We start from the raw sequence: 26,104 nt of genomic DNA, 5'->3' as shown, positions 1-26,104 counted from the left end.
ACTCCTTCTCGGGGAGAATGTAAATCTCTGTCAGCTCGAGAACACCGGTGGGGTGGTGGAGGCCCCAGGTGGGAGGTCCCACCCAGAGAGGAGGAAGGAATCAGGGATCTGCGTAAAGAATCTGCCTGGCCACTATTTGGTAGAGCAGTTGTGATGTGCTGGGGGATTCCTTCCACCCCAGTCGTTTTGGACTCTCCAAAGCTGGCCCCACCCTCTCCCCCAGGCCCCAGTTGGAAGGACTCCCACAGGGTGGGAACTCCAGAACTCCCTCCCAGGGAGAATTCAAATTCCTGTCAGCCCCAGACACCGGTGGGGTAGCTGGAGGCCCTGCTTGGGAGGAACAGATTGGGAATCCCCTTAAAGAATCTGTCTGGGGCCGGCCACGGTGGCTCATGCCTGTAATCCCAATACTTCGGGAGTCCCAGCAGGGCGGATCAGTTGAGGTCAGGAGTTCCAGACGAGCCTGGCCAACATGGTGAAACCCCATCTCTACTAAAAATAAAAAAATTCACTGTGCGTGGTGATGAGCACCTGCAGTCCCAGCTACTTGGGAGGCTGAGGCAGAAGAACTGCTTGAACCCGGGATGTGAAGGCTGCAGTAAGCCGAGATCATGCCACTGCACTCCAGCCTGGGTGACAGAGCAAGACTCCTTCTCAAAAAAAAAAAAAAGAAAAGAAAAAGAAAAAAAAAAAGAATCTGGGCACATGTTGGGAGAGCAGCTGTGCTATGCTGGGGATCCCTTCTACCCCATCAGTTTGCACTGTCCAAAGCCCACAGGCTGGAATGTCTGTGCCGCCCAAACAGCAAAGATGGCGGCCAGCTCCTTCCCTGGGAAACTCATCCCAGGCAGCTCCAGCATCCTTGGCACAAGCTGGCAAGTATTGGCTGAAATGACAGGTGCCCTGGAGAAATTTGAAAGGGTTATCCACATACGGTTGCTGATTATTTTCACAATTTTCCTGAGATGTCGTTATCATTCTCTGACTCTTGTCTATTATCAGACATTTGGCTCTCAGAGGTGACTTTCTGGCTGAAGAATGTGGATTCGTCACTGTCTTGTGCTCAATGTAGAGGGGGCTCTGTAATTCCAGAAATGTCCATATCTGATGAAAGAAAGCAAAGAAGAATGAAACAAAAAGAGATATGTACCATATTCATAAGTAGATTCAATGCTATTAAGATGTCAGTTCTTTCCAATGTATAGATTCAATGCAATTCCAATCTAAATGAAAATGTTTATATGGAGAGGCAAAAGACCTTGAATAGCTAACACCATATTGAAGGAGAAGAACAAACTTGGAGGACAGACACTCAATTTCAAGACTTACCGTAAAGCTACAGTAATGGAGACAGTGTGGTATTAGTGAAAGAACAAACGGATAAAATGAGATAGAGAGTTCACAAATAGAAACACATTAATACATTCGATTAATTTTTGACAAAAAAGTAAAGGCATTATGATGATGAAACAGTTTTTTCAGGAAGGGCTGCTGGAATACCTGGATATCGATATGCAAAAAAAATAAATCACAGACCTTACACCCCCACCCAAATTAACTCAAAATGGATCAGCAACATAAATGTACAAAAAACTATAAAATTTATAGAAGGTAATATAGAAGGAAATACAGATTATCTTGGGTTTAATGATGACCTTTAGAAAAAACACCAAAGTTGAAGTCAATAGAAGAAAGAATTGATAAGCTGGACTTGATGAAAATGTAACATTTTTACACCATTAAAGACACTGAAAGAAAAGAGAAACCACAGATGGAAAAAAAAAATTTGCCAAAACATATCTGATTAAGAACTATTATTCAAAACATATTGAGCAGTAAAAGACATGAGCTAAAGACCTTAACAAGTACCTCACCAAGTAACTTATACAAATGGAAAATAAGCATATGTAATGAGGCTACACATAATATTTCCTCAGAGAAATGCAACCATGAGATGCCACTGCACACGTATTAGAATAACCAAAATCTAGAACCACTGACAACATCAAACGCTGGCAAGGATGTGGAGCAAGAGGAAACTTCATTCATTGCTTGTGGGAATGCAAAATGGTGCAGCCACTTCTTGAAAGTTGTATTCTATGTACCTCAACAACATGGCCTTCACTGTTCATATTCCTATTATCATTTTGGTCGGCCACTTAACCAAGGTCTAATTAAGTTCCACAAGTTTCCTCATCTTCCTGTCTTCTTTGCCTATTACCCAGTTCCAAAGCAAATTCTGCATTATCAGGTATTTTTTATAGCAAAACCCCACTCCTTGGTACTAATTTCTGTGTTAGCAACACAGAATAACACAGAAAAGAGCAACACAGAGAAACACAAATTTTTTGTGTTGCTATAAAAAAGTAGCTGAGACTAGGTAATTTATAAGGAACAGAGGTTTGTTTGGCTCACAGTTTTGCAGGCTGTAGAAGAAGCATGGCAGTGGCATCTGCGCAGCTTCTGGTCAGGGACCCGGAAGGCTTTTACTTGTGGCTAAAGGTGAAGAGACAACAGGTATGTCACACATGGCTAGAGAGGTAGGAAGAGAGGGGAGAGGTGCCACACTGTTTTAAACAACCATCTTTCATGTAATGCAGTGAGAACCCACTCATTAGTGAAAAGAGGGCAAAAAGCTATCCAGGAGAGATCAACCACCATGACCCAAACACCTCCCACTAGGTCCCACCTCCAACATTGGGGATCAAATCTCGACACAATATTTGGAGGGTACAAATTTGCAAACAATATCACTCTCTTTTTCTCTTTAACTTTGGACAATTTGATTGTAGTGTATCTTGTTGTGAGTCCCTGGATTCACCTTATTTGGTTTCGTTTGGGCTTTCTGGATCAGGCTTTCTGCTTTCTTCCCCATGCTTGATAAATTCTCTGTCATTAATCCTTTAAACACTTTTCTGTTCCTTTCTTCCTCACTTCTCCTTCAGGCATGCCAATAATGCGTGAGTGGTCCTGCTTGATGGTGTCCCATAACTGTCTAAAGTTGTCTTCACTTTGTTTGCATTATCTTTTTTTCTGATCCTCAGGTTAGATAATTTCCAGTGACCAGTCTTAAAGTTCACTGATAGATTCTATTAATGGACACCTCTATTAAATTTTTTCAGTTCAGTTACAGTACACTTTAGATCTATGATTTGTTTGACATTATTGTATAATGTTTTTCCTTTTCTTGAAGTTCTCAGCTTGTTCTTGCAAAGCTATCTTGACCTCAGTGATTATTGTTATGACAATTATTTGGAAATCTCTGTCAGATAAATTACATATCTGCACTTCACTCAGGTGCTGGAGATTTATCTTGTTTTCTTACTTTGAATATGTTTCCCTGTTTCTTCATTTTTCCTCGACTCTCTCTGTTGGCTCCTGTGCATTTGATAAGACTGGCCTCATGTAGGAAAAGGATCTCACCAAACTTTCCAGCCAGAGATCTTCAGGTACCTCTCAAGTCCTTGTGTGCTCTAGTGTTGACTGTTTTTGTTGGCTCCCTGGAACTTAGGATGTGCCACGCCTTGTCAGTAACCAGAAATTGGTTAAGGTAGGAGCCAGACAATCCAGATGTAGCTAAAAAGTTAGAAGGCTGGAGGAGTGTTTCAGTTCTTTCTAGCTACATGATGAAGACTAGTATGGACATTTATCTCCCACTCTCTCTCCATTAAGCTTGGTAGAGGATCTGTGACAAACACACCTATGCACACTCTGGATGCAGCCTCTGATCCTGAGGAGATAGCTTCTGCATGTGGGCCCATTGTATGCTTACTTCTTTGTTTTCTATGGTCTAAATACATTCAAAAATACAAAATCCTGTCGACTCACAGAGCAGAGTTGTTAAGAAAACAGTTCCTTGGGCACTAACTACAGAGGTTGTGGAATTTGATGCATAATCAAGCTCCTTCCGGGAAGAATGGGTAGGCTTGGATTTATTACTGGGTTGAACCTGACATAAGACTGGTAGTGTCAAACTATGGTTCCATCTGCCAGATGAATTATACTTTGTAAGCCACATTAGCCCCCATGATGCCAGTATTTAAATACAAAGCTAGAAATGATTAATAGGGTGAGATAAGCATGTTGAAAGCTCAGATAGGCTGAAAGCTAGGCAACTTACATTAAACAGTAAACTAAGCTGTGAATGCAAAAAAAAAAAGTACTTAAAGGAAATTAAACAGGCTACTCCAATGAATGCACAAATGATAAGTACAATGGTATTACTGCTGATAGGAAGAAAGTTTTAGTGGTCTGGATAGAAAATCAAATGAGCCACAACATTTCATTAAGCCAAAGCTGAATCCAGAGCTAAGCCCTAACATTCTTTAATTCTATGAAGTCTGAGACAGGTGAGGAGGCTGCAGAAGACAAGTTTAAAGCTAGCAGAGGTTGGTTCATGAGGTTTAAGAAAAGAATCTTCATAACATAAAAGTGCAAGGTGAAGCAGCCAGTGCTGATAGAGAAGCTGCAGCAAGTTATCCAGAAGATCTAGCTAAGATCATTGATGAGTGCAGTTATGCTAAATAACAGATTTTCAATGTAGACAAAACAGCATTATACTGGAAGAAGAGGATACCTAAAACTTTCACAGCTATAGAGGAGAAGTCAATGCCTGGCTTCTAATCTTCAGAGGACAGGCTGACTTTCTATATACTGGCTAATGCAGCTGGTTACATTAAAACATTAAAGGCAGTACTCATTTACCATTCTGCTACATTTTTAAGTTCTTCTAAACCTATGCTACCTATACTCTATAAATGAAACAACAAAGCCTGGATGAAAACACATCTGTTTACAGTATGGTTTACCAAATATCTTAAGCACACTGTTGAGACCTATTGTCCAGAAAACGTGTGTGTGTGTGTGTGTGTGTATACGTGTATGTGTGTGTGTGTATGTATATATATGTATATATGTGTATATATATATGTGTATATATATATATCTTTTAAAATATTACTGCTCATTGACAATGCACTCATAACCCAAGAGCTCTGATGGAGTTGTACAAATAGATTAATGTTGTTTTCATGCCTGCTAACACAGCATTCATTCTGAAGCCCATGGATCAAGGACATTTTATTATTTAAGAATACATTTTGTAAGCCTATAGCTGCCATAGACAATGATTCTTCTGTGTATCTGCACAAGGCAAATTAAAAATCATTTGGATTTTTTTAGAAAGCAATCACTATTCTAGATGAAATTAAAGATATTTGTGATTCCTTGGAGGAGGTCAAAATATGAAGTTTGGAAGAAGTTGATTTCAGCCCTCATAGATAGCTTGGAGGGTTTCAAGACTTCAGTGGAGGAAGTAACTGTGAGTGTGATGGAACTAGGGAGAGAACTAAGAGTAAAACTGGAGCCTGAGCCTGTGACTGAATTTCTGCAGTTTCATGATCAAACTTGAATGTACTAAAAGTTGTTTCTTATAGCCCATCCATCTGAGATGGAATCTATTCCTTGTGAAGACACTGTTGAAATGACGAAAAAAAAAAAAAAACACCTATCTTATTATACAAACTGAGTTGATAAAGCGGTGGCAGCATTAGATAGAATCGACTCTCATTTTGAAAGGTGTTCTACTGTGAGGTAAAATGCTATCCAACAGCATGGCACACTACAGATAAACCTTTCATCAAAGGAGTCAACTGATGCAGCAAACTTTACTGTTGTTTTATTTTAAGAAATTGCCACAACCACCTCAATCTGCAGCAACCACCACCTTAATCATTCAGCAGCCATCAACACAGAGGAAAGACTCTTTATCAGCAAAAATTAAAATTCACTGAAGGCTCAGATGATCATTTGCATTTTTAGCAATAAAGTAGTTTTTAAAGTATGTAATTGTAGACATAAGGCTATTGCACATTTTATAGACTATGGTATAGTATAAAAAACTTTTATATGCAGTGTAAAACCAAAAATTCAAGTTCTTGTTACATTGTGGTTGCCTGGAACCACACCTGCAATATCCCTGAAGTATGCCTGTACAAGAAAATATGGATAACATACTAAAATAAATTTGGGAAAAAATTCATTAACAGAATGATAGTTCTGAAGTAGAAATAGATATGATAACAAAAAACAAATAGAAATTCTAGATATAGAGAATACAACAAACTAAAAATTTAATACAATGCTTCAGCAGCTGATTTTATTAGCAGAAAAAAAGAATCCGTGAGCTTAAAGAAAAAACATTTGAAATGATTCCATCAGGGGAAAAACAACAACAAAAAAGAATAACAAATGCATATGGCAATTATGGGACTCAATCAAACAACCCAACTTTCATATAATATCAGTTTCTGAAGGAGAAGAAAAAGAAAAAGGCCTAGAAAGCATATTTAATGAAATAATGACTAAAAATTTCCCAAACATGAAGAATGATGACAACATTGAGGTATGAAAACTGCAGAGGTCATGAATCCATTTCAATCCAAGAGGCATTTATCAACACACATCACAATGAAGTTATTAAAAATGAAAAACAAAGAATACTGAAAACAGCAAAAAAACAAGAAATACATCACATTCAAGGGAGCTTCAATATGGCTTTCAGTGGATTTCTCTGCAGAAAACCCTACAGTCCACAAGAGAGAGGGATGATGTATTCAAAATGCTAAAGCAGACAAGCAAGCAAACAAACAAAAATGCCAATCAACAATACTGTTCCCGGCCGGGTGAAGTGGCTCATACCTGTAATCCCAGCACTTTGGGAGGCCGAGGCAGGTGGATCAGGAGGCCAGGAGTTCAAGACCAGCCTGGCCAACATGATGAAACCCCATCTCTACTAAAAATACAAAAATTAGCTGGGCATGGTGGCATGGGCCTGTAATCCCAACTACTTGGGAGGCTGAGGCAGGAGAATTGCTTGAACCTGGCAGGCGGAGATTGCAGTGAGCAAGCTTGAACCTGGGAGGTGAGATCACACCACTGCACTCCAACCTGGGTGACAGAGCAAGACTCCATCTTGAAAAAAAAAAAATTCTGTGCCTAGCAAAGCTGTCCTGTAGAAATGAGGGAGAGGGAGATATAAAAACCTTTCTATACAAAAAAAACTAATAAAGTTTATAATCAATATCCCTGATTGATCGGAATTACTAAAGGAAGAGCCTTACATTGAAATAAAAGCCTAAATAGTAAGAAAAAAACATATAAAAGTAAAAAGCTTCAATGCTATCAGTAATACACAGTCATGCTCAAAATGCTCTAATATTCTAAGGGTGGTTTGTAAAGCAATTTTATCCCTACTAGTAGGGTTAGCAGACAAAGGTACTGAAAATAACTGTAGCTACAATAAATTGTTAAGGTATATAAATATGAAATAAAAGGGTAAGTTTTGACATAAAATTGTACAATTGTATGGGAGAGAGAATGAAAATGTAGACTTTTGGATGCAATTAAAGAGAAGTTGCTATCAGAAGTTGTTAGAGTAGTTTGTTATAAGAATATGATATTTTAGGTAAGTTTCATGATAACCACAAAACAAAACCTATCATAACTGCACAAAATAAAAAAGTTTATTTTGCAATTTATCCAAAATTTTAAAGCATACCACCACAGAAAGCCATCAAGCTATAAAATAGTTCAGCAAGAGAGAAAAAGGGAACAAAGAATTCATAAAACAATCAGAAAAAAAATTACAAAGTGGCAGTAGCAAGTCCTTCCCTATAAATAATTACCTTGATAGTAAGTGCATTACATTGTCAAATAAAAGGACATAGAGCATCTCAATGGATAGAATAAAAAACAAGATTCAATCATGTGCTGCCTACAAGAGACTCACTTTACCAGTCAAGACATATATAGGCTGAAACTGAAAAGATGAAAAAAGATATTCCATGCAAATGCAAACTAAAATAGAGCAGGGGAGCTATACTTATTATTAAAAGAATAAACTAAGTCAAAACCTATAAAAGAGATAGGGTTCACTGCATAATGATAAAGGAGTTAATTCATCATGAAGACATAATACTTGTAAATATATATGCATTCGAGGTCACAAGACCTAAATTCATAAAGCAATTATTAAATAATCTCATGAGAAAAATATACTGCAATACTATAATAGTAGGAGAACTCAATACCCCAATTTCAACCATGGAAAGATCATTTAGAAAGATAATAAATTAAGAAACATTAGATTTGAATTATACTTTGGAGCAACTGGATCTAACAGATATACCCAGAACATCCTATCCAACAGCAGAAGTGTACCTGTTCTTCTGAAATGTGAGTGGAACATTCTCCAGTATATATCATATGTTAGGCCACAAAACAGATCTTAACAAATATTAGAGAATTGAATTATAGAAAGAAAATTTTTGCATCCCAATGGCATAAAGCTAGAAATCAGTAACACAAGAAATCTTGAAAAATACATAAAATGGCAAAATTTAACATATTAATAAATGGCCCATGAGTTACAGAAAAAATTAAAAAACGTATTTTAAGACACACAAAAATGAAAACACAACATACCAAAACTTATAGAATGTAGTTAAATCAATCATTATACCTCAATGAACTAGATGAGAAACAAAGCCAAGAATTAGCAGAAATAAGAAAATAGCAAAGATTAAAGTGGAAATAAATCAAATAGATATGAGAAACCCAATGGAAAGAATTAATACTGAACTTCTTTTTAAGGCGATAAACAAAATCAACCAATCCGTATCTAGACTAACTAGAAAAAGGACTATTCCAACAAATAAGATCAGAAATGAAATAGGAGAAATTACAACTTTTAACTCTAAAATACAAAGGATTACAATTGCTCATATAACGAACATTTGTATGCCAACAATTTGGATAACATAGAAGAAATAAAAACATTTCCACAAATATACAACTTACCAAGACTGAATCAAGAAGAAACAGAAAATCTGAATGGACTAATAAATAATAAGGAAATTGAAGCAGAATTTCTTTTTTTTTTTTGAAGCGGAGTTTTGCTTTTGTTGCCCAGGATAGAGTGTAATGGCACAGTCTCAGCTAACTGCAGCCTCCACCTCCCAGGTTCAAGCAATTCTCCTACCTCAGCCTCCCAAGTAGCTGGGATTACAGGCGCCCACCACCACACCCATCTGATTTTTTTGTATTTTTAGTAGAGACAGGGTTTCACTACGTTGGCCAGGCTGGTCTCGAACTCCAGACCTCAGGCAATCCACCCACCTCAGCCTCCCAAAGTGCTAGGATTACAGGCGTGAGCCACCAAGCCCGGCCTGAAGCAGAAATTAAAAGCCTCCCATGAAAGAAAAGCATAGGACCAGAAGGCTTCACTGCTAAATTCTGACAAACCTTTAAAGGACTAATACAAATTACTCTCAAACTCTTTCAAAAAAGTGAAATAGAGGAAATACTTCCAAACTCATTTTATTAGGCTACCATCATTCTGATACCAAAGACAGACAAGGACACTACAAGAGACGAAAATACTAGGCCAATGTCAGTAATGAACCCTGATGCAAAAATCTTCAACAAAACATTAGCAACCAAATTTAAGAATATATGAATGGAATCATTCACCATGATCAAGTGGGATTCATCCTTTGGATGCAAGTTGGTTTCAACATATGCATATGAATACATGTGATAAAATGCATGAACAAAGTCAAAGACAAAAATCCTATGATTCTCTGAATACATGCAGAAAAAGCACATGACAAAATTTAAAACCCTTTCATGATGAAAGCTCTCAACAAAACAAGTGTACAGAAAATGTATCTTGACACAAAAAAGAACCATGTATGACAAGCTCTTAGCTAATGTTATTCTCAACAGTGAAAAGTTGAAAGCTTTTCCTCCATGTTCAGGGACAACACAATGATGACCACTCTCACCACTTCTTTCCATCGTTAACAGTGGAATTCCTAGGCAGAACAATTAGACAAGAAAAGAAAAGAAAAGCATCCTACTCAGAAAAGAAATGTGAAATTATCTCTAATTGCAGACAACATGATCCTGTATACAGAAAACCCTAAATATTCCACCAAAAACTGTTAGAACTGATGCATGAATTCAATAAGGTTTCAGGATACAAAATAATCTAACAAAGATCAGAAGTGTTTCTGTATACAAATAACAAACTACCTGAAGAAATTTTCAAAAAATCCCAAGTATGATAGCAACAGAAATTAAATACTTAGGTGTAAATTTAAGCAAAAAATTAAAAGTCCTGTATATGAAAAACTATAAAACACCAATGAACAAAAATTTAAAAACACAAGTAAATGAAAAAAAAATTCATGCTTGTGGATGGGATGAATTAATATTGTGATAATGAACAAAATACCAAAAGCAACATATTTGATGCAATCACTATCAAAATTCCAATGCCATTCTTTTACAGAAATGGAAAAAAAATCTTGACATTTGTATTGAACTGACCTAAAATAGACAAAATAATCTTGAGCAAAAAGAACAAAGCTAGAGACAGCCTGCTACCTAATTTTATTACATATTGTAAAACAATTGTAATCCAAATAGCACGGTAGTGGCATATAAATGGACAAACTGGCTAAACAAAATGGAAAACCCAGAAATAAACCCACACACAGTCAACTTATCTTTGACAAAGGTGCCAAGGACATACAATGGTTAAAGGATAGTCTGTTCTACAAATGGTGTTGAGAAAACTGAATATCCACAGGAAAAATAAAGTTAGTCCCTTAACTTACACCACATACTAATATCAACTCCAAATGAAGATTTAAATAGAAGGCCTGAACTGTAAAATTACTAGAAGAAAACATAGAGTTAAAGCTCCACAACACTGGTCTCAGCAATACTGTTTTTGATGTAACCCTGATAGCAGTCAACAAAAGCAGAAATAGACAAATTTCTTGTGGCTTAGTTTTGAATTTCTGGTCATTTACTCAATCTGGTCATTACTTTCCCACACTTCATGGTTACAAGTACCAGCCAAGAGGTGGATCCACCTTCCTACTGCAGTATCTGAAAATCACTGTCTGTTCTATCCTCGGCCTGACCCTCTCTGGCATTCTCGGGATCTACATTTTGATGGAAATGTAATGCTCTGGAACCCTAGGCATATATGAACCAGAAACATGTATGCAGACTCTACTTACCGACAGCAACATAGTTGGAAATATAGTAATCACAGTTGGATAGGAACAAATATTTTATATCTCTTTCTTAGAGATCTGGATTCCACTAAAACGGATTCATGGATGTCAGGGCATTAGGGGTGTGGACTGATAACAAACCTCTCCTTTTTCAGTGCCAAACAAACTTAGAAATAAAAACAAGAGGTCAGATCAATATCCAAATACATTATTCCTCCTAAAGCTGATTTAGAAACTATGGCTTAATGTTGACCAAAAAAGACTTCTAATATTGCCCCCTAGCCTTGACTTTAGAACCTGAACAAAAAAAAGTTCATCTGAAGAACAGTCAGTTACCCACCCAGTGCAGGGAGGGTCTTCACCTGCCTTCCACTTCTCCTGTTCAGAATCCAGAGGAGAAAGAGAGACTAGATGTACTCATTGATCACTGAGTAAGTTTGCCTTACTAATAGGCAAACGTGGACCAATGGATTTGATGGGACCAATGGATAAGATTTCCCATCCACCAAATAAATCACATCTTCTCCTGGCTCTGGGAATGAGCCAGATAAAGGTGAAGAGTTGGCAGTGTTTCTACTCAATATTTGTGAGAAGACCGAAGGTGTTGTCAATGGGTAGACAGAAATGGAATGAGGTGGGAAAGTTTTACTCGTTTGACCAACTTCTTTTCATTCATGTAGTATATGCTGAAGGTAACCGCTAGAAGAATTGACTTCTAGAAAGATGATTCCCCTCACAATTGCTTGATCTTGAGTATTTTTATTTTTGTGTTAAAGAACTGATGTTGGTTTGTGTACACTGAAATAATGGGGGGAAGCTCTGTATGGACGGAAAAGAAAGTTTCCTTTCTTTTCAGAGCTTTCTGTTCAGGTTATCGGAGTCTCCCTATTCATGGGATGAGTGTCCACAACAAACTCCACAATCCTGTGTCTGGTCATTGAAGGTATGTATCAGAGTGACACTTGGAAGCATGGTATAAAGAGGAAATATGCATTTGTCAAATGAAAAATTAAAATATAAAAAAAGTTTAAAAGGAAAAACAGAATGAGAAGGGCAGGGGCTTGATTAGAGTTTTGTCAACTGGGACAAACATTGCAGTTTTAGTCAAATATTGCCATCTTTGTAGTGGAAGACTTTGACATGTAAGTTCTAGATTATACTTTCATTTATAAATAACTGTGTAGCTTAATGAGATGGCCCCTGTTAGTATCTTAGGCCATCTATTGAAGGTTTACTAAATTCTTCCAAAGCATGTGAGTCTGCTCCTCAGCAAAGCAGTGACAAACCTGCTTTTCCCTGGTTTCCCCAACTGTGTAAAAGCTTATTAAAGAATTCCTGAACAATATAAAGTTCCCTCAGAAAGATGGAACTTCCCAAGCTCTTGTCTCAGGAGAGAATGTGGATTATAGAAAGATAGTGGGTGTGAGTGGAGTGGGAAGTTATTTAGGTAGTAAGATTTTCAGGCTTGGCGCAGTGGCTCACACCTGTAATCCCAGCACTTTGGGTGGCCGAGGCGGGCAGATCACAAGGTCAGGAGATGGAGACCATCCTGGCTAACAGGGAGAAACCCCATCTCTACTAAAAATACAAAAAAAAAAAAAAAAAACTAGCTGGGAACCTGTAGTCGCAGCTACTCGGGAGGCTGAGGCAGGAGAACCGCATGAACCCAGAAGGCAGAGCTTGCAGTGAGCCAAGATCTCGCCACTGCACTCCAGCCTGGGTGACAGAGCCAGACTCCGTCTCAAAAATAATAATAATAATAAAATAAAAAGTTAAAGAGGCCAAGAAACATCATTTAAAACACGATATAAATTTTCATCAGACATAAAAGATACAAAAATATTTTCATTTAATAAATACTTTTGCATGTCACACATTTAATGGGAAACAAAATATCATGTTAACAGCCTAGTAATACAATTTTATTGTCTTTAAATTTTTTTTGTCAGCACGTATTCTTTCTGTTTTGTTTTGCATTTGAGATGGAGTCACTCTGTTGCTCAGGCTGGAGTGCAGTGGCACGATCTTGGCTCACTGAAACCTCTGCCTCCTGGGTTCAAGTGATTCTCCCACCTCAGCTTCCCGAGTAGCTGAGACTACAGGCATGCACCACCACACCCAGCTAATTTTTGTGTTTTTAGTAGAGACAGGATTTCACCATATTGGCCAGGCTAGTCTTGAACTCCTGACCTCAAGTGCTCCACCTGCACTGGCCTCCCAAAGTGCTGAGAATACAGGCATGAGCCACTGCAGCCAGACAGCACATATTCTTGTTATGCTTTTAAAACTAGTTATTGATTTAGATTTTACTCATTAGTAGATTCTAGTGCAGAAGCTATAGAGCAGCAGTCCCCAGCCTTTTTGGCACCAGGCAGCAGTTTGGTGAAAGATAATTTTTCCACAGATGGGGGTTTGGGGGATGGTTTCAGGATGGTGATTCAAGCGTATTACATCTATTGTGCACTTTATTCCTATTATTACTACATTGTAATACATAATGAAATAATTATACAACTCATCATAATGGAGAATCAATGGGAGTCCTGAGCTTGTTTTTCTGTAACTAGATGGTCCCATCGTGAAGAGAAAGGAGACAATGACATATCATCAGGCATTAGAGTCTCATAAGGAGCATGTGACCTAGATCCCTTGAACGTGCAGTTCACAATAGGATTTTCACTCCTGTGAGAATCTAATGGCTTTGCTGATCTGACAGGAGGCAGAGCTCAGGTGATAATGTGAGCAACGGGCAGTGGCTGGAAATACAGATGAAGCTTCACTCACTTGCCTGCCACTCACCTCCTGCTGTGCAGCCTGGTTCCTAACAGGTCATGGACCTGTCTGTGACCTGGGGGTTGGGGACCCCTGCTATAGAGGATTCAGATTTAAATTCAGAAGTTACAATGAAAAAGAATTATATTCTTTATCTAAATGATTTCACAGTTAACTAAGAGAAAGTCAGTATATGTTGAAAAGTTTATCAGTGTTAATAAGAATGAAAAATATGTACAATATGCAATTACTATTAAATATAATTTGCCCATAGTTGCACACTGAATTCATTATCATGGCAGTTAAGTATCAGAGCTTCTGGTTTCTCACTCTTCATTCATGTATTCAGCAACCATGTGCTAAGGTACTAGGACAAGCACTGGAATTACAAGATAAAGATGATACAGTCCACCCCTCAACAACTGTATGCTATAATCTGAAAAAACAAACAGGCAATTCCCATACAGAGTCACATACAATGACAAGCATAAGACAGCACTTATTGGAAGACATAGAAGGGATACTAGCCCAGGTTTGTGTCAATATTGTAGGCTTTTTGGTAGAGGCAATTCATAGGTTGATATCTGAAGGGGAAGGAAAACACATGTAGGATAGAGGGAAGAAGTAAATGCAAACAGCTGGAGGTGAAGACGATCACTGTAGAGCTCCATGTAGTCTAGTTTGGCTGGATGCTAGAACAAAGGTGCAGAGTATGGTAAGTGGCGAAAGATAAGGCTGAATAACTTGACAAGAACCACACTGATGTGAGAGTTTTGATTCCATGCTAAGGAATTTTCAACTTTTCCCAGGGGCAAAAGTAAACCAATGACAAAGTCAATGACTAGAGATTTAAAATGTCACTGGTCAAGTGACTGCTTGTGACCTGTAATTGCTTAACTAATTATTATCACGAGTGTGGGGTCTGTTAGCCTTAAATCACTACCTTAACCTTGAGAAGTTGACGATGCCTTTGTTTTGTGAGAACAGTTTCAGTGTGCAGGCTGACAGTTCTATAGGGGTGGCAGAAGAAAAGTGTAGGGCCAGAAAAAAAGGGATACACAGACTTCTTGCGATTTTTTAAAGCTATGGAACATGATGAATTAACAAAGCATAAGTATACCCTTCGCTATGAATGTTTATGTTTTCACATCTTTCACTAGATGTGTGTAAGAAAAAATATTTAATGTAGCATTTATTAACCAAGCAATTGAGAGGGAATATTGTTCACTACTTAGAGTTTATTTCAGAAATCAATGATTGGAATTTAATTCGTAAATTTTGGCAACATACCTTCATCTAGCTCTCAAACACCTGCAGCATCTGAAATAAATCAAATATTACTTATAATGTTTCAGTCAAACAAGAGACATTATCATGTAAACCCACTGTAAGTCAAGGTGCATCTGTACTGTAGATTGATCATCCCTAATCTAAAAATCTGAAATCCAAAATGCTCTACAATCTGAAACTTTTTGAGCACGGACATGACACCACAACTGCAACATTCCACACCTGACCTCATGTGACAGGCTCTGGGGAAAACAGTAAAAACTTTCTTACCTGCAAAAATTACTGTAAAACATTGTAGAGAATTACCTTCAGGCTATGTGCATAAGGTATATATGAAACATAAATGAATTTCATGTTTAGACTCAGGTACCATCCGCAAGATATTTCATTAGGTATATGCAAATATTCCAAAATCTGAAAAAAATCTACTTTTGGCCCCAAGCATTTTGGACAAGGGATATTTAACCCATCCTACTGGAAAAATAAAATTCCTTTTCAGTATGACAGAAATTAAGAAATCAGCTTACCAAACTTGAATGCTGCAGGATTTTCTCAAACCGCTCAATTTGTTCATCCTGTTTTTTAATAATTTTTCTCATCATGACATTTTCTACTTCAAGCCTAAAATGTGCATTTTAAAATAATTACTCTCACACATAATTGTTTTTAAATCATGTAAATTCTAAACAAACTTCTGAAGGTATAATTACACAAATTTTTAGCAATCGCAAAAGTAGACGATTGGGCCACTGTGTCATTTTTCTACTTGTGTTTTGTCAATAATATGCAAAATTTAGGAATAATGTAGAAAAATGATGTATGTCAATATAGCTTACAAATGAAACTTTTTTGGCTTCACAAAGACATACTAATTATCATAACTGATACAATTTTCATACTACAGTGCTCCTTTGCTTTATAAATACTCAAGTTATTTTGTGTGCTGCTTCAAATTTTACTTTTGTGCGTCGCCTTCCGTCTCCTTAGTACATCTTACAGTAGCTGTAAGTTGATCCTGTATTTCTTGAAACTAAAACAAAGAATTTTAAAAAATTACATTTGGAAATGACCTAAATGTCCATGAGTAGATGAATGAATCAACAAAATATATATAAAATGTTTTAGACTATCAGAATCTTTTTTATTTATAAAAGGTCATAATCTAGGAGAAATCATCCCATTACCTGTTTTTTGTAAGTAATTTTAGTGGGACACTGCTACACCCCTTCAGTCTGCATATTGTTCATGGCTACTTTTGTGCTGTAATTGCAGGGCCGAGTTATTGCAACAAGGATCTTATGGCTCACAAAGCCTTAAATAATACTATCTGGCCCTTTACAGAAAAGTTCACAGACCCCTGCTCTAGGACTAAAACACAACATTCTTCTTGCTTTTGAATTACATTTTATCAGTTAAATACTCAAACTTACAAACTGGTAAAATGTGGAAAGATAAAGGATTACATCAGGCTAAGCATTTATATTTTGAATTCCAAACACTACCACATCAACTATAATTTTATTTTTTGTATGTATGCATTTAGTTTTATTATAGCAAAGCAACTTGCACATTTTTAAATATTTAAAACTAAGCGTCATCTTTTCTTTCTAGGGAAACAACAAGAAAATTTAAAAACAAGCAGGAACAAAATTAAAATCGACAAAGTCAGTTCCAAATAAGATCCTACAGGATCTTATTGACTCTCCCATTGAATAGCAGGACTCAGGTCATCATTAGGAGAGAAGTAATTTAAAAGCGTCATCTTGAACTGCAAAGGTGTCCATTAAACATGCCAAAGGAGAAGCCCTGTTGTCTAAATGCCCACTTAACCAACCCAAACATCTCAAACCCATCCTTTGCTGACCTTCTATAACCCCCTTTTTAGTTTAGCTTTTTCTACAAATAAGAGAAAATAGATACATGTTGGCAAATGTGAACTGTCCATATTCATATAGAGACAGAGTGTGCTCTCTGAGCCCAATACAAAAGGAGTAATGATTTTCATCGAAATAAAAATTTATTCAGTAAAATGGCCTTTCTGAACAAGTTAACCTGAAATCTATGAAATAAGTATACACAGGTTCTTTATACATTCAGAAAAGTAGAGACTAAAAAGAAGATAATTTTCTGAAACATTCCATTAGACATTATCTTCTGAATTAATCTGGCTTGCCTCACCATGCCAATAGAGAAATCATTAAAAATAGACTGTTTAACAGGAAAAAAACTCTCTCAACTTCTGTGAGAAATGATGCATAATTCTCAACTTTCCTAAGGTTAAATATTTAAGAAAAAAATATATGTATAAAAAATGGCAGAATGAAAGCCAGAGATTAAGATATACGTGCATTATAATAAAATCTTAATAAAATTAATAATAAGGAAAATACAGAAGAAAGCCATCCACTATAAAATTTTAATAACATTAATTATCATAAAAATACAAAAGAAAGCCATCCACTAAAATTAGTACCCCAAAACACTTTATATTAGTTAACTAGCTACAGATTAACAGTTGTTGGTGTGCAAAGTTGCATACATACTTGACTTCTCATCTGGTCTAATTTCTTCCTTGAATCCTGCATCCCATTTTCTAAATAGATGCAGTGACACGATGAAGCATCCAGCAAAGCTTTTGTTGCTGATCGTTTGTTTAAGACATCATCTCGTTTTTGTTGAAGCTGTCTCACAGCTACCTGATAAGATGTTATTTTTGTTACTGATTTTACAAATCACCTTATTATTAAACCATTAATAATATTTAACTCTAAAGCATACGCTTTGAAAAATATCACCACACAGACTGATTCACCTTCTTTTCCTCATGTGTACACATTCCTGTGTATTACTGAATCCAGTTAAGGATACAGAAGGTGTTATCTTCCTGCCAAACTGGTATTGTTATTCACACAACATATTCAGCCCACTAGTCATTCCTCCCTTGATGAATCTGCAATGCTTAAAAACCTTCTGAAGTCTCAAAAAGAAATGAGTATGTGGGTGAGACTGACGGTAGTAAATTATACATTGTGGAATGATTTCCCTCTTTTTTTAAATTAGAAACTCAAATCAACCTCAGAGTTCCTCACATTAAATCATCTGCTTAAATCCTTCCAATAAATGTCTATCTCAGAAGAAAAGTAAAATTCCAGTGGCCTTAGATGCTCTAAATAACCCGCCCTCCACCTCCCGCCCTGACTCAGCTGCTATATCTCTCTTCCGTACTCACTCTATTCCTACTCTACGTGAATCCTGCCACTCCTCGTTAGTCTGAAATCCTCCCTAGTCTGAGAATGGGGATCCAGTGTCAAACTAATAAATCACAGATAGCTATGCCTCTCTTTGTCCTGGACAAAGTTATATCCAAATGATAGTAATTGAGCCTTGAAATAAAAATTATGAGCAAATTTTTTATTTAAAAACTGAAAGTAAATTATAAATGCCAGTGGGAAGATTAAATAAAACATGATTTGGCTAAAATTTACTGCATTTTCCCCATATTATAATAGAAGTAAAATGAGATGCCTTGAAAGAATAGAATGATCATATCTATACATAATTTGAGATTGAAATAGTTTCAGATTTAAGTCAAATTGACATGAAGAAAAACAAAATTTTACCAACTAAGACATATTTAAAGCTACTGAAGAAAAGTAATTATGAAATAGGGAATACACTTCAGTTCATCTAGGAAATCTGAAATTCACTGTCAAAGTACCCCACTTAATTGAATCAATTTCAAAATACCATTTTAGGTATGAGCATTTCCATATACCTGATTTATCATGGTCTTAAAATGTTGCAACATAAATACATTAAAAGTATTATTTCAGCAGTATAAGACTACATTATTAATGTTAGTCTATATTAACATTTTAAAACTTAAAATTTTATAAGTGACACATTAACTTTAATCAGAGGAAAGCATCTCTCAGTTCTAACTTTGACTTGCTGGAGACAAGGAATGTTTCTAAGCAGATATATTTATCATATGTATCCTTTTTTATATTCAACTAGATCCAACATTCAGCTGTAACCAAATATTACTTTAAATTTTACTTCAGGAAGTTTGAAAAATACTTATTTTTCTTGATACTTACTTCTCTTTCTGCTTTCTCTTTTTCATATTGGCATTTTTTTTCTTTCGAATGATTCAATTCATTCACCAACATTTTATTGTCTTCTTCTAGTAAGAGACGGTGCTTTCTGCACTCAGCTTGAAGGTTTTCTACTCTAGCATCACATCTGGCTTGAATATTAAGTATTGCTTTTTCTTGATTGTCAGCTTTGTTGCGAGCATCATCCAGTTGCTGTTGAAGCAACATATTTTGTTTTTTTAGTTGACAAAATCTTTCCTGCTTTTCTATGCATTTTTCCATTGTATTGTATCCACTTTTGTACATTTTTTCAATGTCCTTCATTTGACTCTGTTTTTGCTTTAGCTCACTTTGCACGTGTTCAAAAACCAAAGCCTTTTCTTTCAGAGCCTCTCCTGTGTAATGGAGCTCAGTTTCGAGGACTCTGAACTTACTCTCAGCTTTAGAAAGTTGCAGAGAAAGAATCAGAACATGAGAATTCAAATTTTCCTGTAAATGACAACATTTATCTACTGTGCCCTGGAAAGCAAGCTCTTGGTCTCTTTTTGATGAGTGACTTTGATCATGATCACATAGAGCAGCATTCAGTCTACAACGGTATGATTGCATTTCTGTTTCCAGTCTTTGCCTGCTCTCTCTTTGCTTCTCCAGTTTAGAACGGAGCGTTGTGTTTTCATCCGTCAGAGCAGCAAGCTGTCCACTATAACAGGCTATCGTTTCTGCTAATGTTTCCTCATTCCGTTTTAGAGCCTTTTGAAGGTCTTCATGCTTTCTTTTCACAATTTCAAAGTCTTTTAAGTATTTCTTTTCCAGGTTTTGGTTTTTTATTGTGTCTTTTTCCAGCCTGAGCCTGGCAATTTCATCTTGCATCAAGCGGTTTTCATGCAGCAGGTCTTCTTTTTCATCAGTTTCAGAAACCTAAGTAACACAAAGCAAACTTGTAACTAGTATCCAATAGGATAACATATTGTGATTGCTTCTGAAATTAAATAATAACCCGAACATTTATACAATGAGAGGTTGCCATAACTGGATATCTAACTGGGAAAAAAGAAGTTGAGTCAAAAACCTCAAACCTCATACAGCATAAATTCCCCAAAGTTCAAAAGTTTATTGAAGACAGTGAATCCATGAAAGCAAAAAAGAAACCACTAGATAATTTTTTTAAATTTCAGGATTAAAAAAAGGCTTCTACTGAATTACAACAAATTGCAAGGCATAAAGAATTAATAACTATGACCACATTAAAAAATTGGGTTTACACTCTAACATCTAAACTATACCTCTCCCTATAGTGAGAGCCTTAGCTTGGCAGATATTTGGACAGATGAATGACATTTTCCAAATTCTTTAAGTTCCCTTTTTCTAAAATATTGTATAGATATTCTACTTTTCTAATATTGTTATGGTCAGTTTTAAGAATGACATTTATTGATAAATGATAAGTCTAGGCATTATACTAAGCACTTTTACACGCACAAATCAATGAACTCATTTAGTTATAATTCTATAGCAAAAGGTTAAAAATATAAGCAAGCTGCAGGATTTTTCCCAGCTTTTCTGACTCTATTCCTAGTGCTCTTCCACCAAATCAGTAACTTCTGTGAGGTAGATATATACATACAAAAATAATCTTTTATTTCAAGACACCAAAAGTCAAGAAAATTAAATCTATAAAGCTCTTCTTAGAAAATCATGAGATTATTTGCTATTGTGATAACTTTTATTCCTTTTCCATAACATTCAAAATGTAATTAATATGAAATAGGGGAAAATATGCTGAACTATGTCACTAGGAACAAAATACTTACAATATCATTAAGTATATATTGTAGAATAGCATTGTTTTCAAAAGGCCTTTGAACTAAAATAAAATATTTCAAGATTTATTATAAATAATTATAGTTATAAATGCCATGATTCATTTTTAAGATGAAATAAAATTTGGGGATTGTTCAGGCCTAAATAATATACATTAAACAAAAGAGATGGTATAAGTCATATTAATAAGAGTAGAAATATGAAGTTTTACCAAACGTTAATTTACCTGATTTGAATTATTTCCTCCTGTCTTCAATTCCACCTCCGCTGATTTGAGAGCCGGTTTAATTGGTTTTGTCACATCAGCTTCTATCCTATATTGCTCTTCTGTGATTTTTAACTTTTCCCTAACTTTTTGGTGCAACTCTTCAACATTTCTTCTTTTCTTTTTTTCATGCTGTATGGCAAATCTGTAAATATACTTATCTTAGAATTTATCTTATCAGTGAGGACTAAGCTCTAATTTTTTATCTTACCCAAATTCCTACCTAAGGGGTCCAGGGAGTCATGCCCTACAAACCATGGATTCTCATCAGATGGGTTTTATTTGACCCTGTATATTGTGACTTGCTTTTCAATCTGACTCTGGCATAACCTTATGAGACAAGGAAGAAAATATTTAATCCAAAATATATTTCCTTGCCATGCCTTGAAATTGCCCTGCAAAGTCTCTTGTGGGAAAAATCCACATTCTATAGAGAACCCCCTTTCCCCTTTGTTTTCCTTCCTTTCTATGCAGATCCAGGGGATATTCATCTGAGAGCCAGGCACCCTTTTGTGTCCGATAATAAATATTTTACAACCTGCTGTCTCTGAAGTCTGCTGAGAGATTCCTCTGCACAGTAAAACTTGGTCCCCACAATCATTTATCTTAACCTGAACATTTCTTTCCATTAATCCCAGGTCTTCAAATAAACTCAACCAATTGTCAACCAGAAAATGTTTAAATTTACCTACAGCCTGGAAGCCCCAGCTTTGAGTTGGCCTGCCTTTCTGAACCAAACCAATGTATTTCTTACATGTATTTGATTGCTGTCTCATGCTTCTCTAAAATGTATAAAACCAAGCTGCGCCCCGACCACCTTGGGCACATGTTCTCAGGACCTCCTGAGGGCTGTGTCGGGGGCCACGGTCACTCATATTTGGCTCAGAATAAATCTCTTCAAATATCTTACAGAGTTTGACTCTCTTTGTTGATATTAGAAAATAAAACATTCATATGTTGGTTTATTATCCTAATAAAGTTTCTATGTTCTTAAATACTATTTTTCTTTCTAGTTCTCATGTTTTTAATTTCTCACCTCAATCTCATCCAAAGGGCATGTATAAGTTGAAATGTATTGATAAAAGAACATCCTGCATAAGTTTCTATTACTAGTAACTCTAGCAAATATTATGAAAAAGGATGTTGAAAATTATTCAGTAAAGTTACAAGACAAAAATCATCTTTTCTTCACACAGTAATTACTCCTCAATTAGGATGAATCATTTAGAGTTAATTAACATAAAGTTACTTTTTATAAACAAGTTGATACATTCACTAGAAATACATTTTCATCTTCATGAAACATTCATTGCAGGTATCCCTAAACATAATTTACATTGTAAAATAGCATTTTCGATGTCTTTATGAAACATATATCAGCAGATTACTGTAATCCAAGACTAGGTTAAGAATGTAATATGTTACCCTACACTTTTTAAGATTGTTTTTTGGGTAACACTTTCAGTCTATCCTGCTGATTAGTATGTACTTTATAACCAATTGTAAAATCTGTTTTGGAACAACACAAGATCTAATATTTAATTAAACAATAAAGAATAATACATGTCTTCAGCATAAAACTGAATTAATTTTATCTACATAACACAGAGAGAGATGTTGAATAAGCTAATCAGTAATCACTTTCCATTTTACTTTTTATTCCCTACATATTAAGAATAAAACTGGATACTTTTTTTTTTTTTTTTTTTTTTGAGAGGGAGTCTCCTACTATCACTGGGCTGGAGTGCACTGGTGCAATCTCTGCTCACTGCAACCTCTGCCTCCCAGGTTCATGCAATTCTCCTGCCTCAGCCTCCTGAGTAGCTGGGATTACAGGTGCAACCACCACACCTGGCTAATTTTTTGTATTTTTAGTAGAGATAGCATTTCACTATGTTGGGCAGACTGGTCTCGAACTCCTGAGCTCGTGATCTGCCCACCTCGGCCTACCAAAGTGCTGGGATTACAGTCATGAGCCACTGCACCCGGCTGATAATTTTTAAAATAATTATTCTAGGTAAAGAAAAATATCTGTTTTATACTCTGTTGGTTGAATTATAAATTAATATAAACATTCTTAAGAACAATTTAGAAATATTGATCAAAGATCTAAAACAGATCTAAAAAAGTTTCTATACTTTAACCAGAAGAATTTATCCAATGTAAATAATTAGAAATGTAGAAAACTATGTGTATATAAAAGATGTTCCTTGTAGCATTATTACAAAAACTTTTTAAAACCTAAAATTCAATTCTTCAATTAAATAATGAGATTTCCAAAGGGTAAAATTCTATACAGCCATTAAAATTATGATTTAAAAGAATATGCATTTAATTATTAGAGAAGTATCACAATTAAGAACTTGTGATATTATATCCAATAATTTCACACTCCATAAGATTAAGAAGCTTTCTTCCCTGTTAAATCCTAGAAGGAAAGTTCGCAATTACAAAACTTCTCCTTATACGTCTTTAATATAAAACAAACAGTTCAAACATTTATTTAAAACTAGGTCATACCTCAAACTACAGAGTTCTTTTTCCAATTCAAGTGTTTCATGCTTTAACTGCGATTTTATTTCTTCTTTTTCAGATAGTCTCTTTTGTAGTACACTAGACTTATTTTTCAGTTTTCGAATTTTTACTCTAAGTTGCTCACAGTGATTATCTTTAAGTTCTGTTAATCTTTTACATAAACAAAATGTCTTTTTAATTTTCAATAGGTGAACACAATCTGTAACCAGGAAAAAACAAAGTAGAGATAAAATACATGAGTAGATTTTTGGATATAAAGGACTGTGCATTTTTAACATGTATTCATTCATACGTTGAACAAGTATGTACATATTGAGTGCCTACAAGGTGGAAGATATTATAGTAAGGTCTGCAGATAAGACAACACCTCTGCTATTGTTTTAGCTTAAAGTATAGTGAAGAACCAAGATAAAAAGGTGACAGTTATAAACTCAGATAGGTCCTGTAAAAAAAAAAAACATAGTTATGTGATTGCATAAGATAATTTGATCTATACTTCACCCAGGGAAGATTTCCCTAAGGAAGAGATGCTACACTGAGAAATGAAGGATGAAAAGGAAGCAGTTAAGCAAAGAAGAAAGCAAAGCACTCTGGCTAGTTTGCAGCATGTGCTGTGCTGAAGCTCTGCTGCAATCTGTTACTAGCTCTGATGGAGTAACAGATACTGATTTTTCATCTTATCTGAATGAATAAAAAACAAAACAGACAAAATACATTAAACTGATTTTCAACACAGTGGACTTCAGGCAATGAAGATGGTAGGTGATCACTGAAAGACAGAAAACAAATATAGCAGGCCTTACAAATATCCCAGTTCTTTTGACAGAGTTTTGACGGAGGTTCGAGGCCATGACAAAGGGAGAAAATCTGACATAGAGCTGGGGTGATGAAGCTGAGAGGCCAGTAAAACCAAAGCAGATAGAGATCACAGGACAGAAAACTGGAGAGAAAAAAGCAGTACAGGAAACAAATCCTGGAGATGTGCAGAGATTCCCTCTTGGGTATTTAGTGGAGTAATGAAAAGTGCTTGTGTGCTAGGAAACTTCCTAAGAACAATGAAAATAAAATAAAAAAAAACAGTTAAAGAAAATTAGCAGAAACGATGTCTGGGGTTCACACAATGACTGGAAGAGGGTCCATTCCCATGAGCCAGGCCAAAATACCACATACTTCACAGGACAATGAATACTCAGAAAGGTCTTGCCTCAGGAGTGAGGAATTACCCCAAATCTAAAAGCAAGAATGGAAAGATTATAAGTAAATCTCTGTACTCCAAATAAAACTCAAGATAATAAGTGGAGGCAGGGAAGGTTTTTTTAAAAAAAACACAAACCATACTTGTAGAGACGCAAATTACATTGTCATAAATAAAAACTATAGTGGATGGAAATAAACACAAATTAGAGATAACAAAGGAAAAATTCCTAAATTTGACACGATAAACTGCAAGAAACTTTTAAGCAGTTAATAGATAACTCCTCAAATAAAAAAGAGGAGACAGAAAAAAAATTAAAGAAAAAATGGCCCAAAATATTCTAACCTTAACACAAACCATAATCCCACAGATTCAGGAAGGAAGTGTCTGGGACAGAAAAAAATGAAAATGTATCATTGTCATTTTTTATACCATCTAGGATGTATAATATTACTGAAGGTGAACTGTGATAAGTTAAAATTATATACTAAAAATCCTAAACACTAAGATAGCAAAACAGTTATCACTAATAAACCCAAAAATATATATAAAATTGAATCATAAAAAACAGTTGACTAATCTAAAGGAAAGCAGGAAAAGAAGGGGAACAGAGAACAGTTGGGACTAACAGCAATCACACAGCTACCAGACATAACTATATCAATAATCACATTATAAATGACACTTGTCTAAGAACCTCAACTATAATACAGACTGTCAGGCTCAGCAAGAAAGCAAGACCCAACTACAGGCTGCCTATAAGAAAAGCACTTTAAATGTAAAGACACAAATTGGCTGTAAGGATGGAAAAAGATACATGCTAACAGTTGGCAAAGGCAGCTGAGCAGGTGTGGCTGTATTAATACCAAAGTAGATTTCATAGCAAAAAAAAAAAACATTCCAGCAATAAATAACAAAGGTCATGTCACAATTGTAAAAGGTTCAGTTAATCAACAAAACATAACAATCCTAAGTCTTTATGCCCCTAATAACAAACCAGCCTCGCAATATATGAGACCAAAGTGGATAGAACTACAAA

The 26,104-nt window shown here is 35.8% G+C and overlaps 1 protein-coding gene across 22 annotated transcripts in view; it reads right to left on the bottom strand.

The window, feature by feature from the left end:
- Positions 1–555: 555 nt before the first annotated feature.
- The window catches only part of ANKRD36C (ankyrin repeat domain 36C), a 165,451-nt gene continuing 139,902 nt past the window's right edge, over positions 556–26,104 (bottom strand). For all 22 annotated transcript variants that reach the window (XM_054678581.2, XM_063789626.1, XM_054678585.2 and 19 more), the window contains 5 exons: positions 23,856–24,069; positions 21,297–21,480; positions 19,253–20,167; positions 17,696–17,848; positions 556–1,104 (listed from right to left, as the gene is read on the bottom strand). In XM_054678581.2, coding sequence (XP_054534556.2) covers positions 655–1,104; positions 17,696–17,848; positions 19,253–20,167; positions 21,297–21,480; positions 23,856–24,069 — 1,916 coding nt within the window. In that variant the 3' untranslated portion in view covers positions 556–654. The remainder of the gene's footprint in view (positions 1,105–17,695; positions 17,849–19,252; positions 20,168–21,296; positions 21,481–23,855; positions 24,070–26,104) is intronic.

The sequence above is a fragment of the Pan troglodytes genome, chromosome 12, assembly GCF_028858775.2.
Source record: "Pan troglodytes isolate AG18354 chromosome 12, NHGRI_mPanTro3-v2.0_pri, whole genome shotgun sequence".
NCBI lineage: Eukaryota > Metazoa > Chordata > Mammalia > Primates > Hominidae > Pan > Pan troglodytes.
Note: the sequence above shows the minus strand (reverse complement) of the source record. Positions and strands in the feature narration are given on the sequence as shown.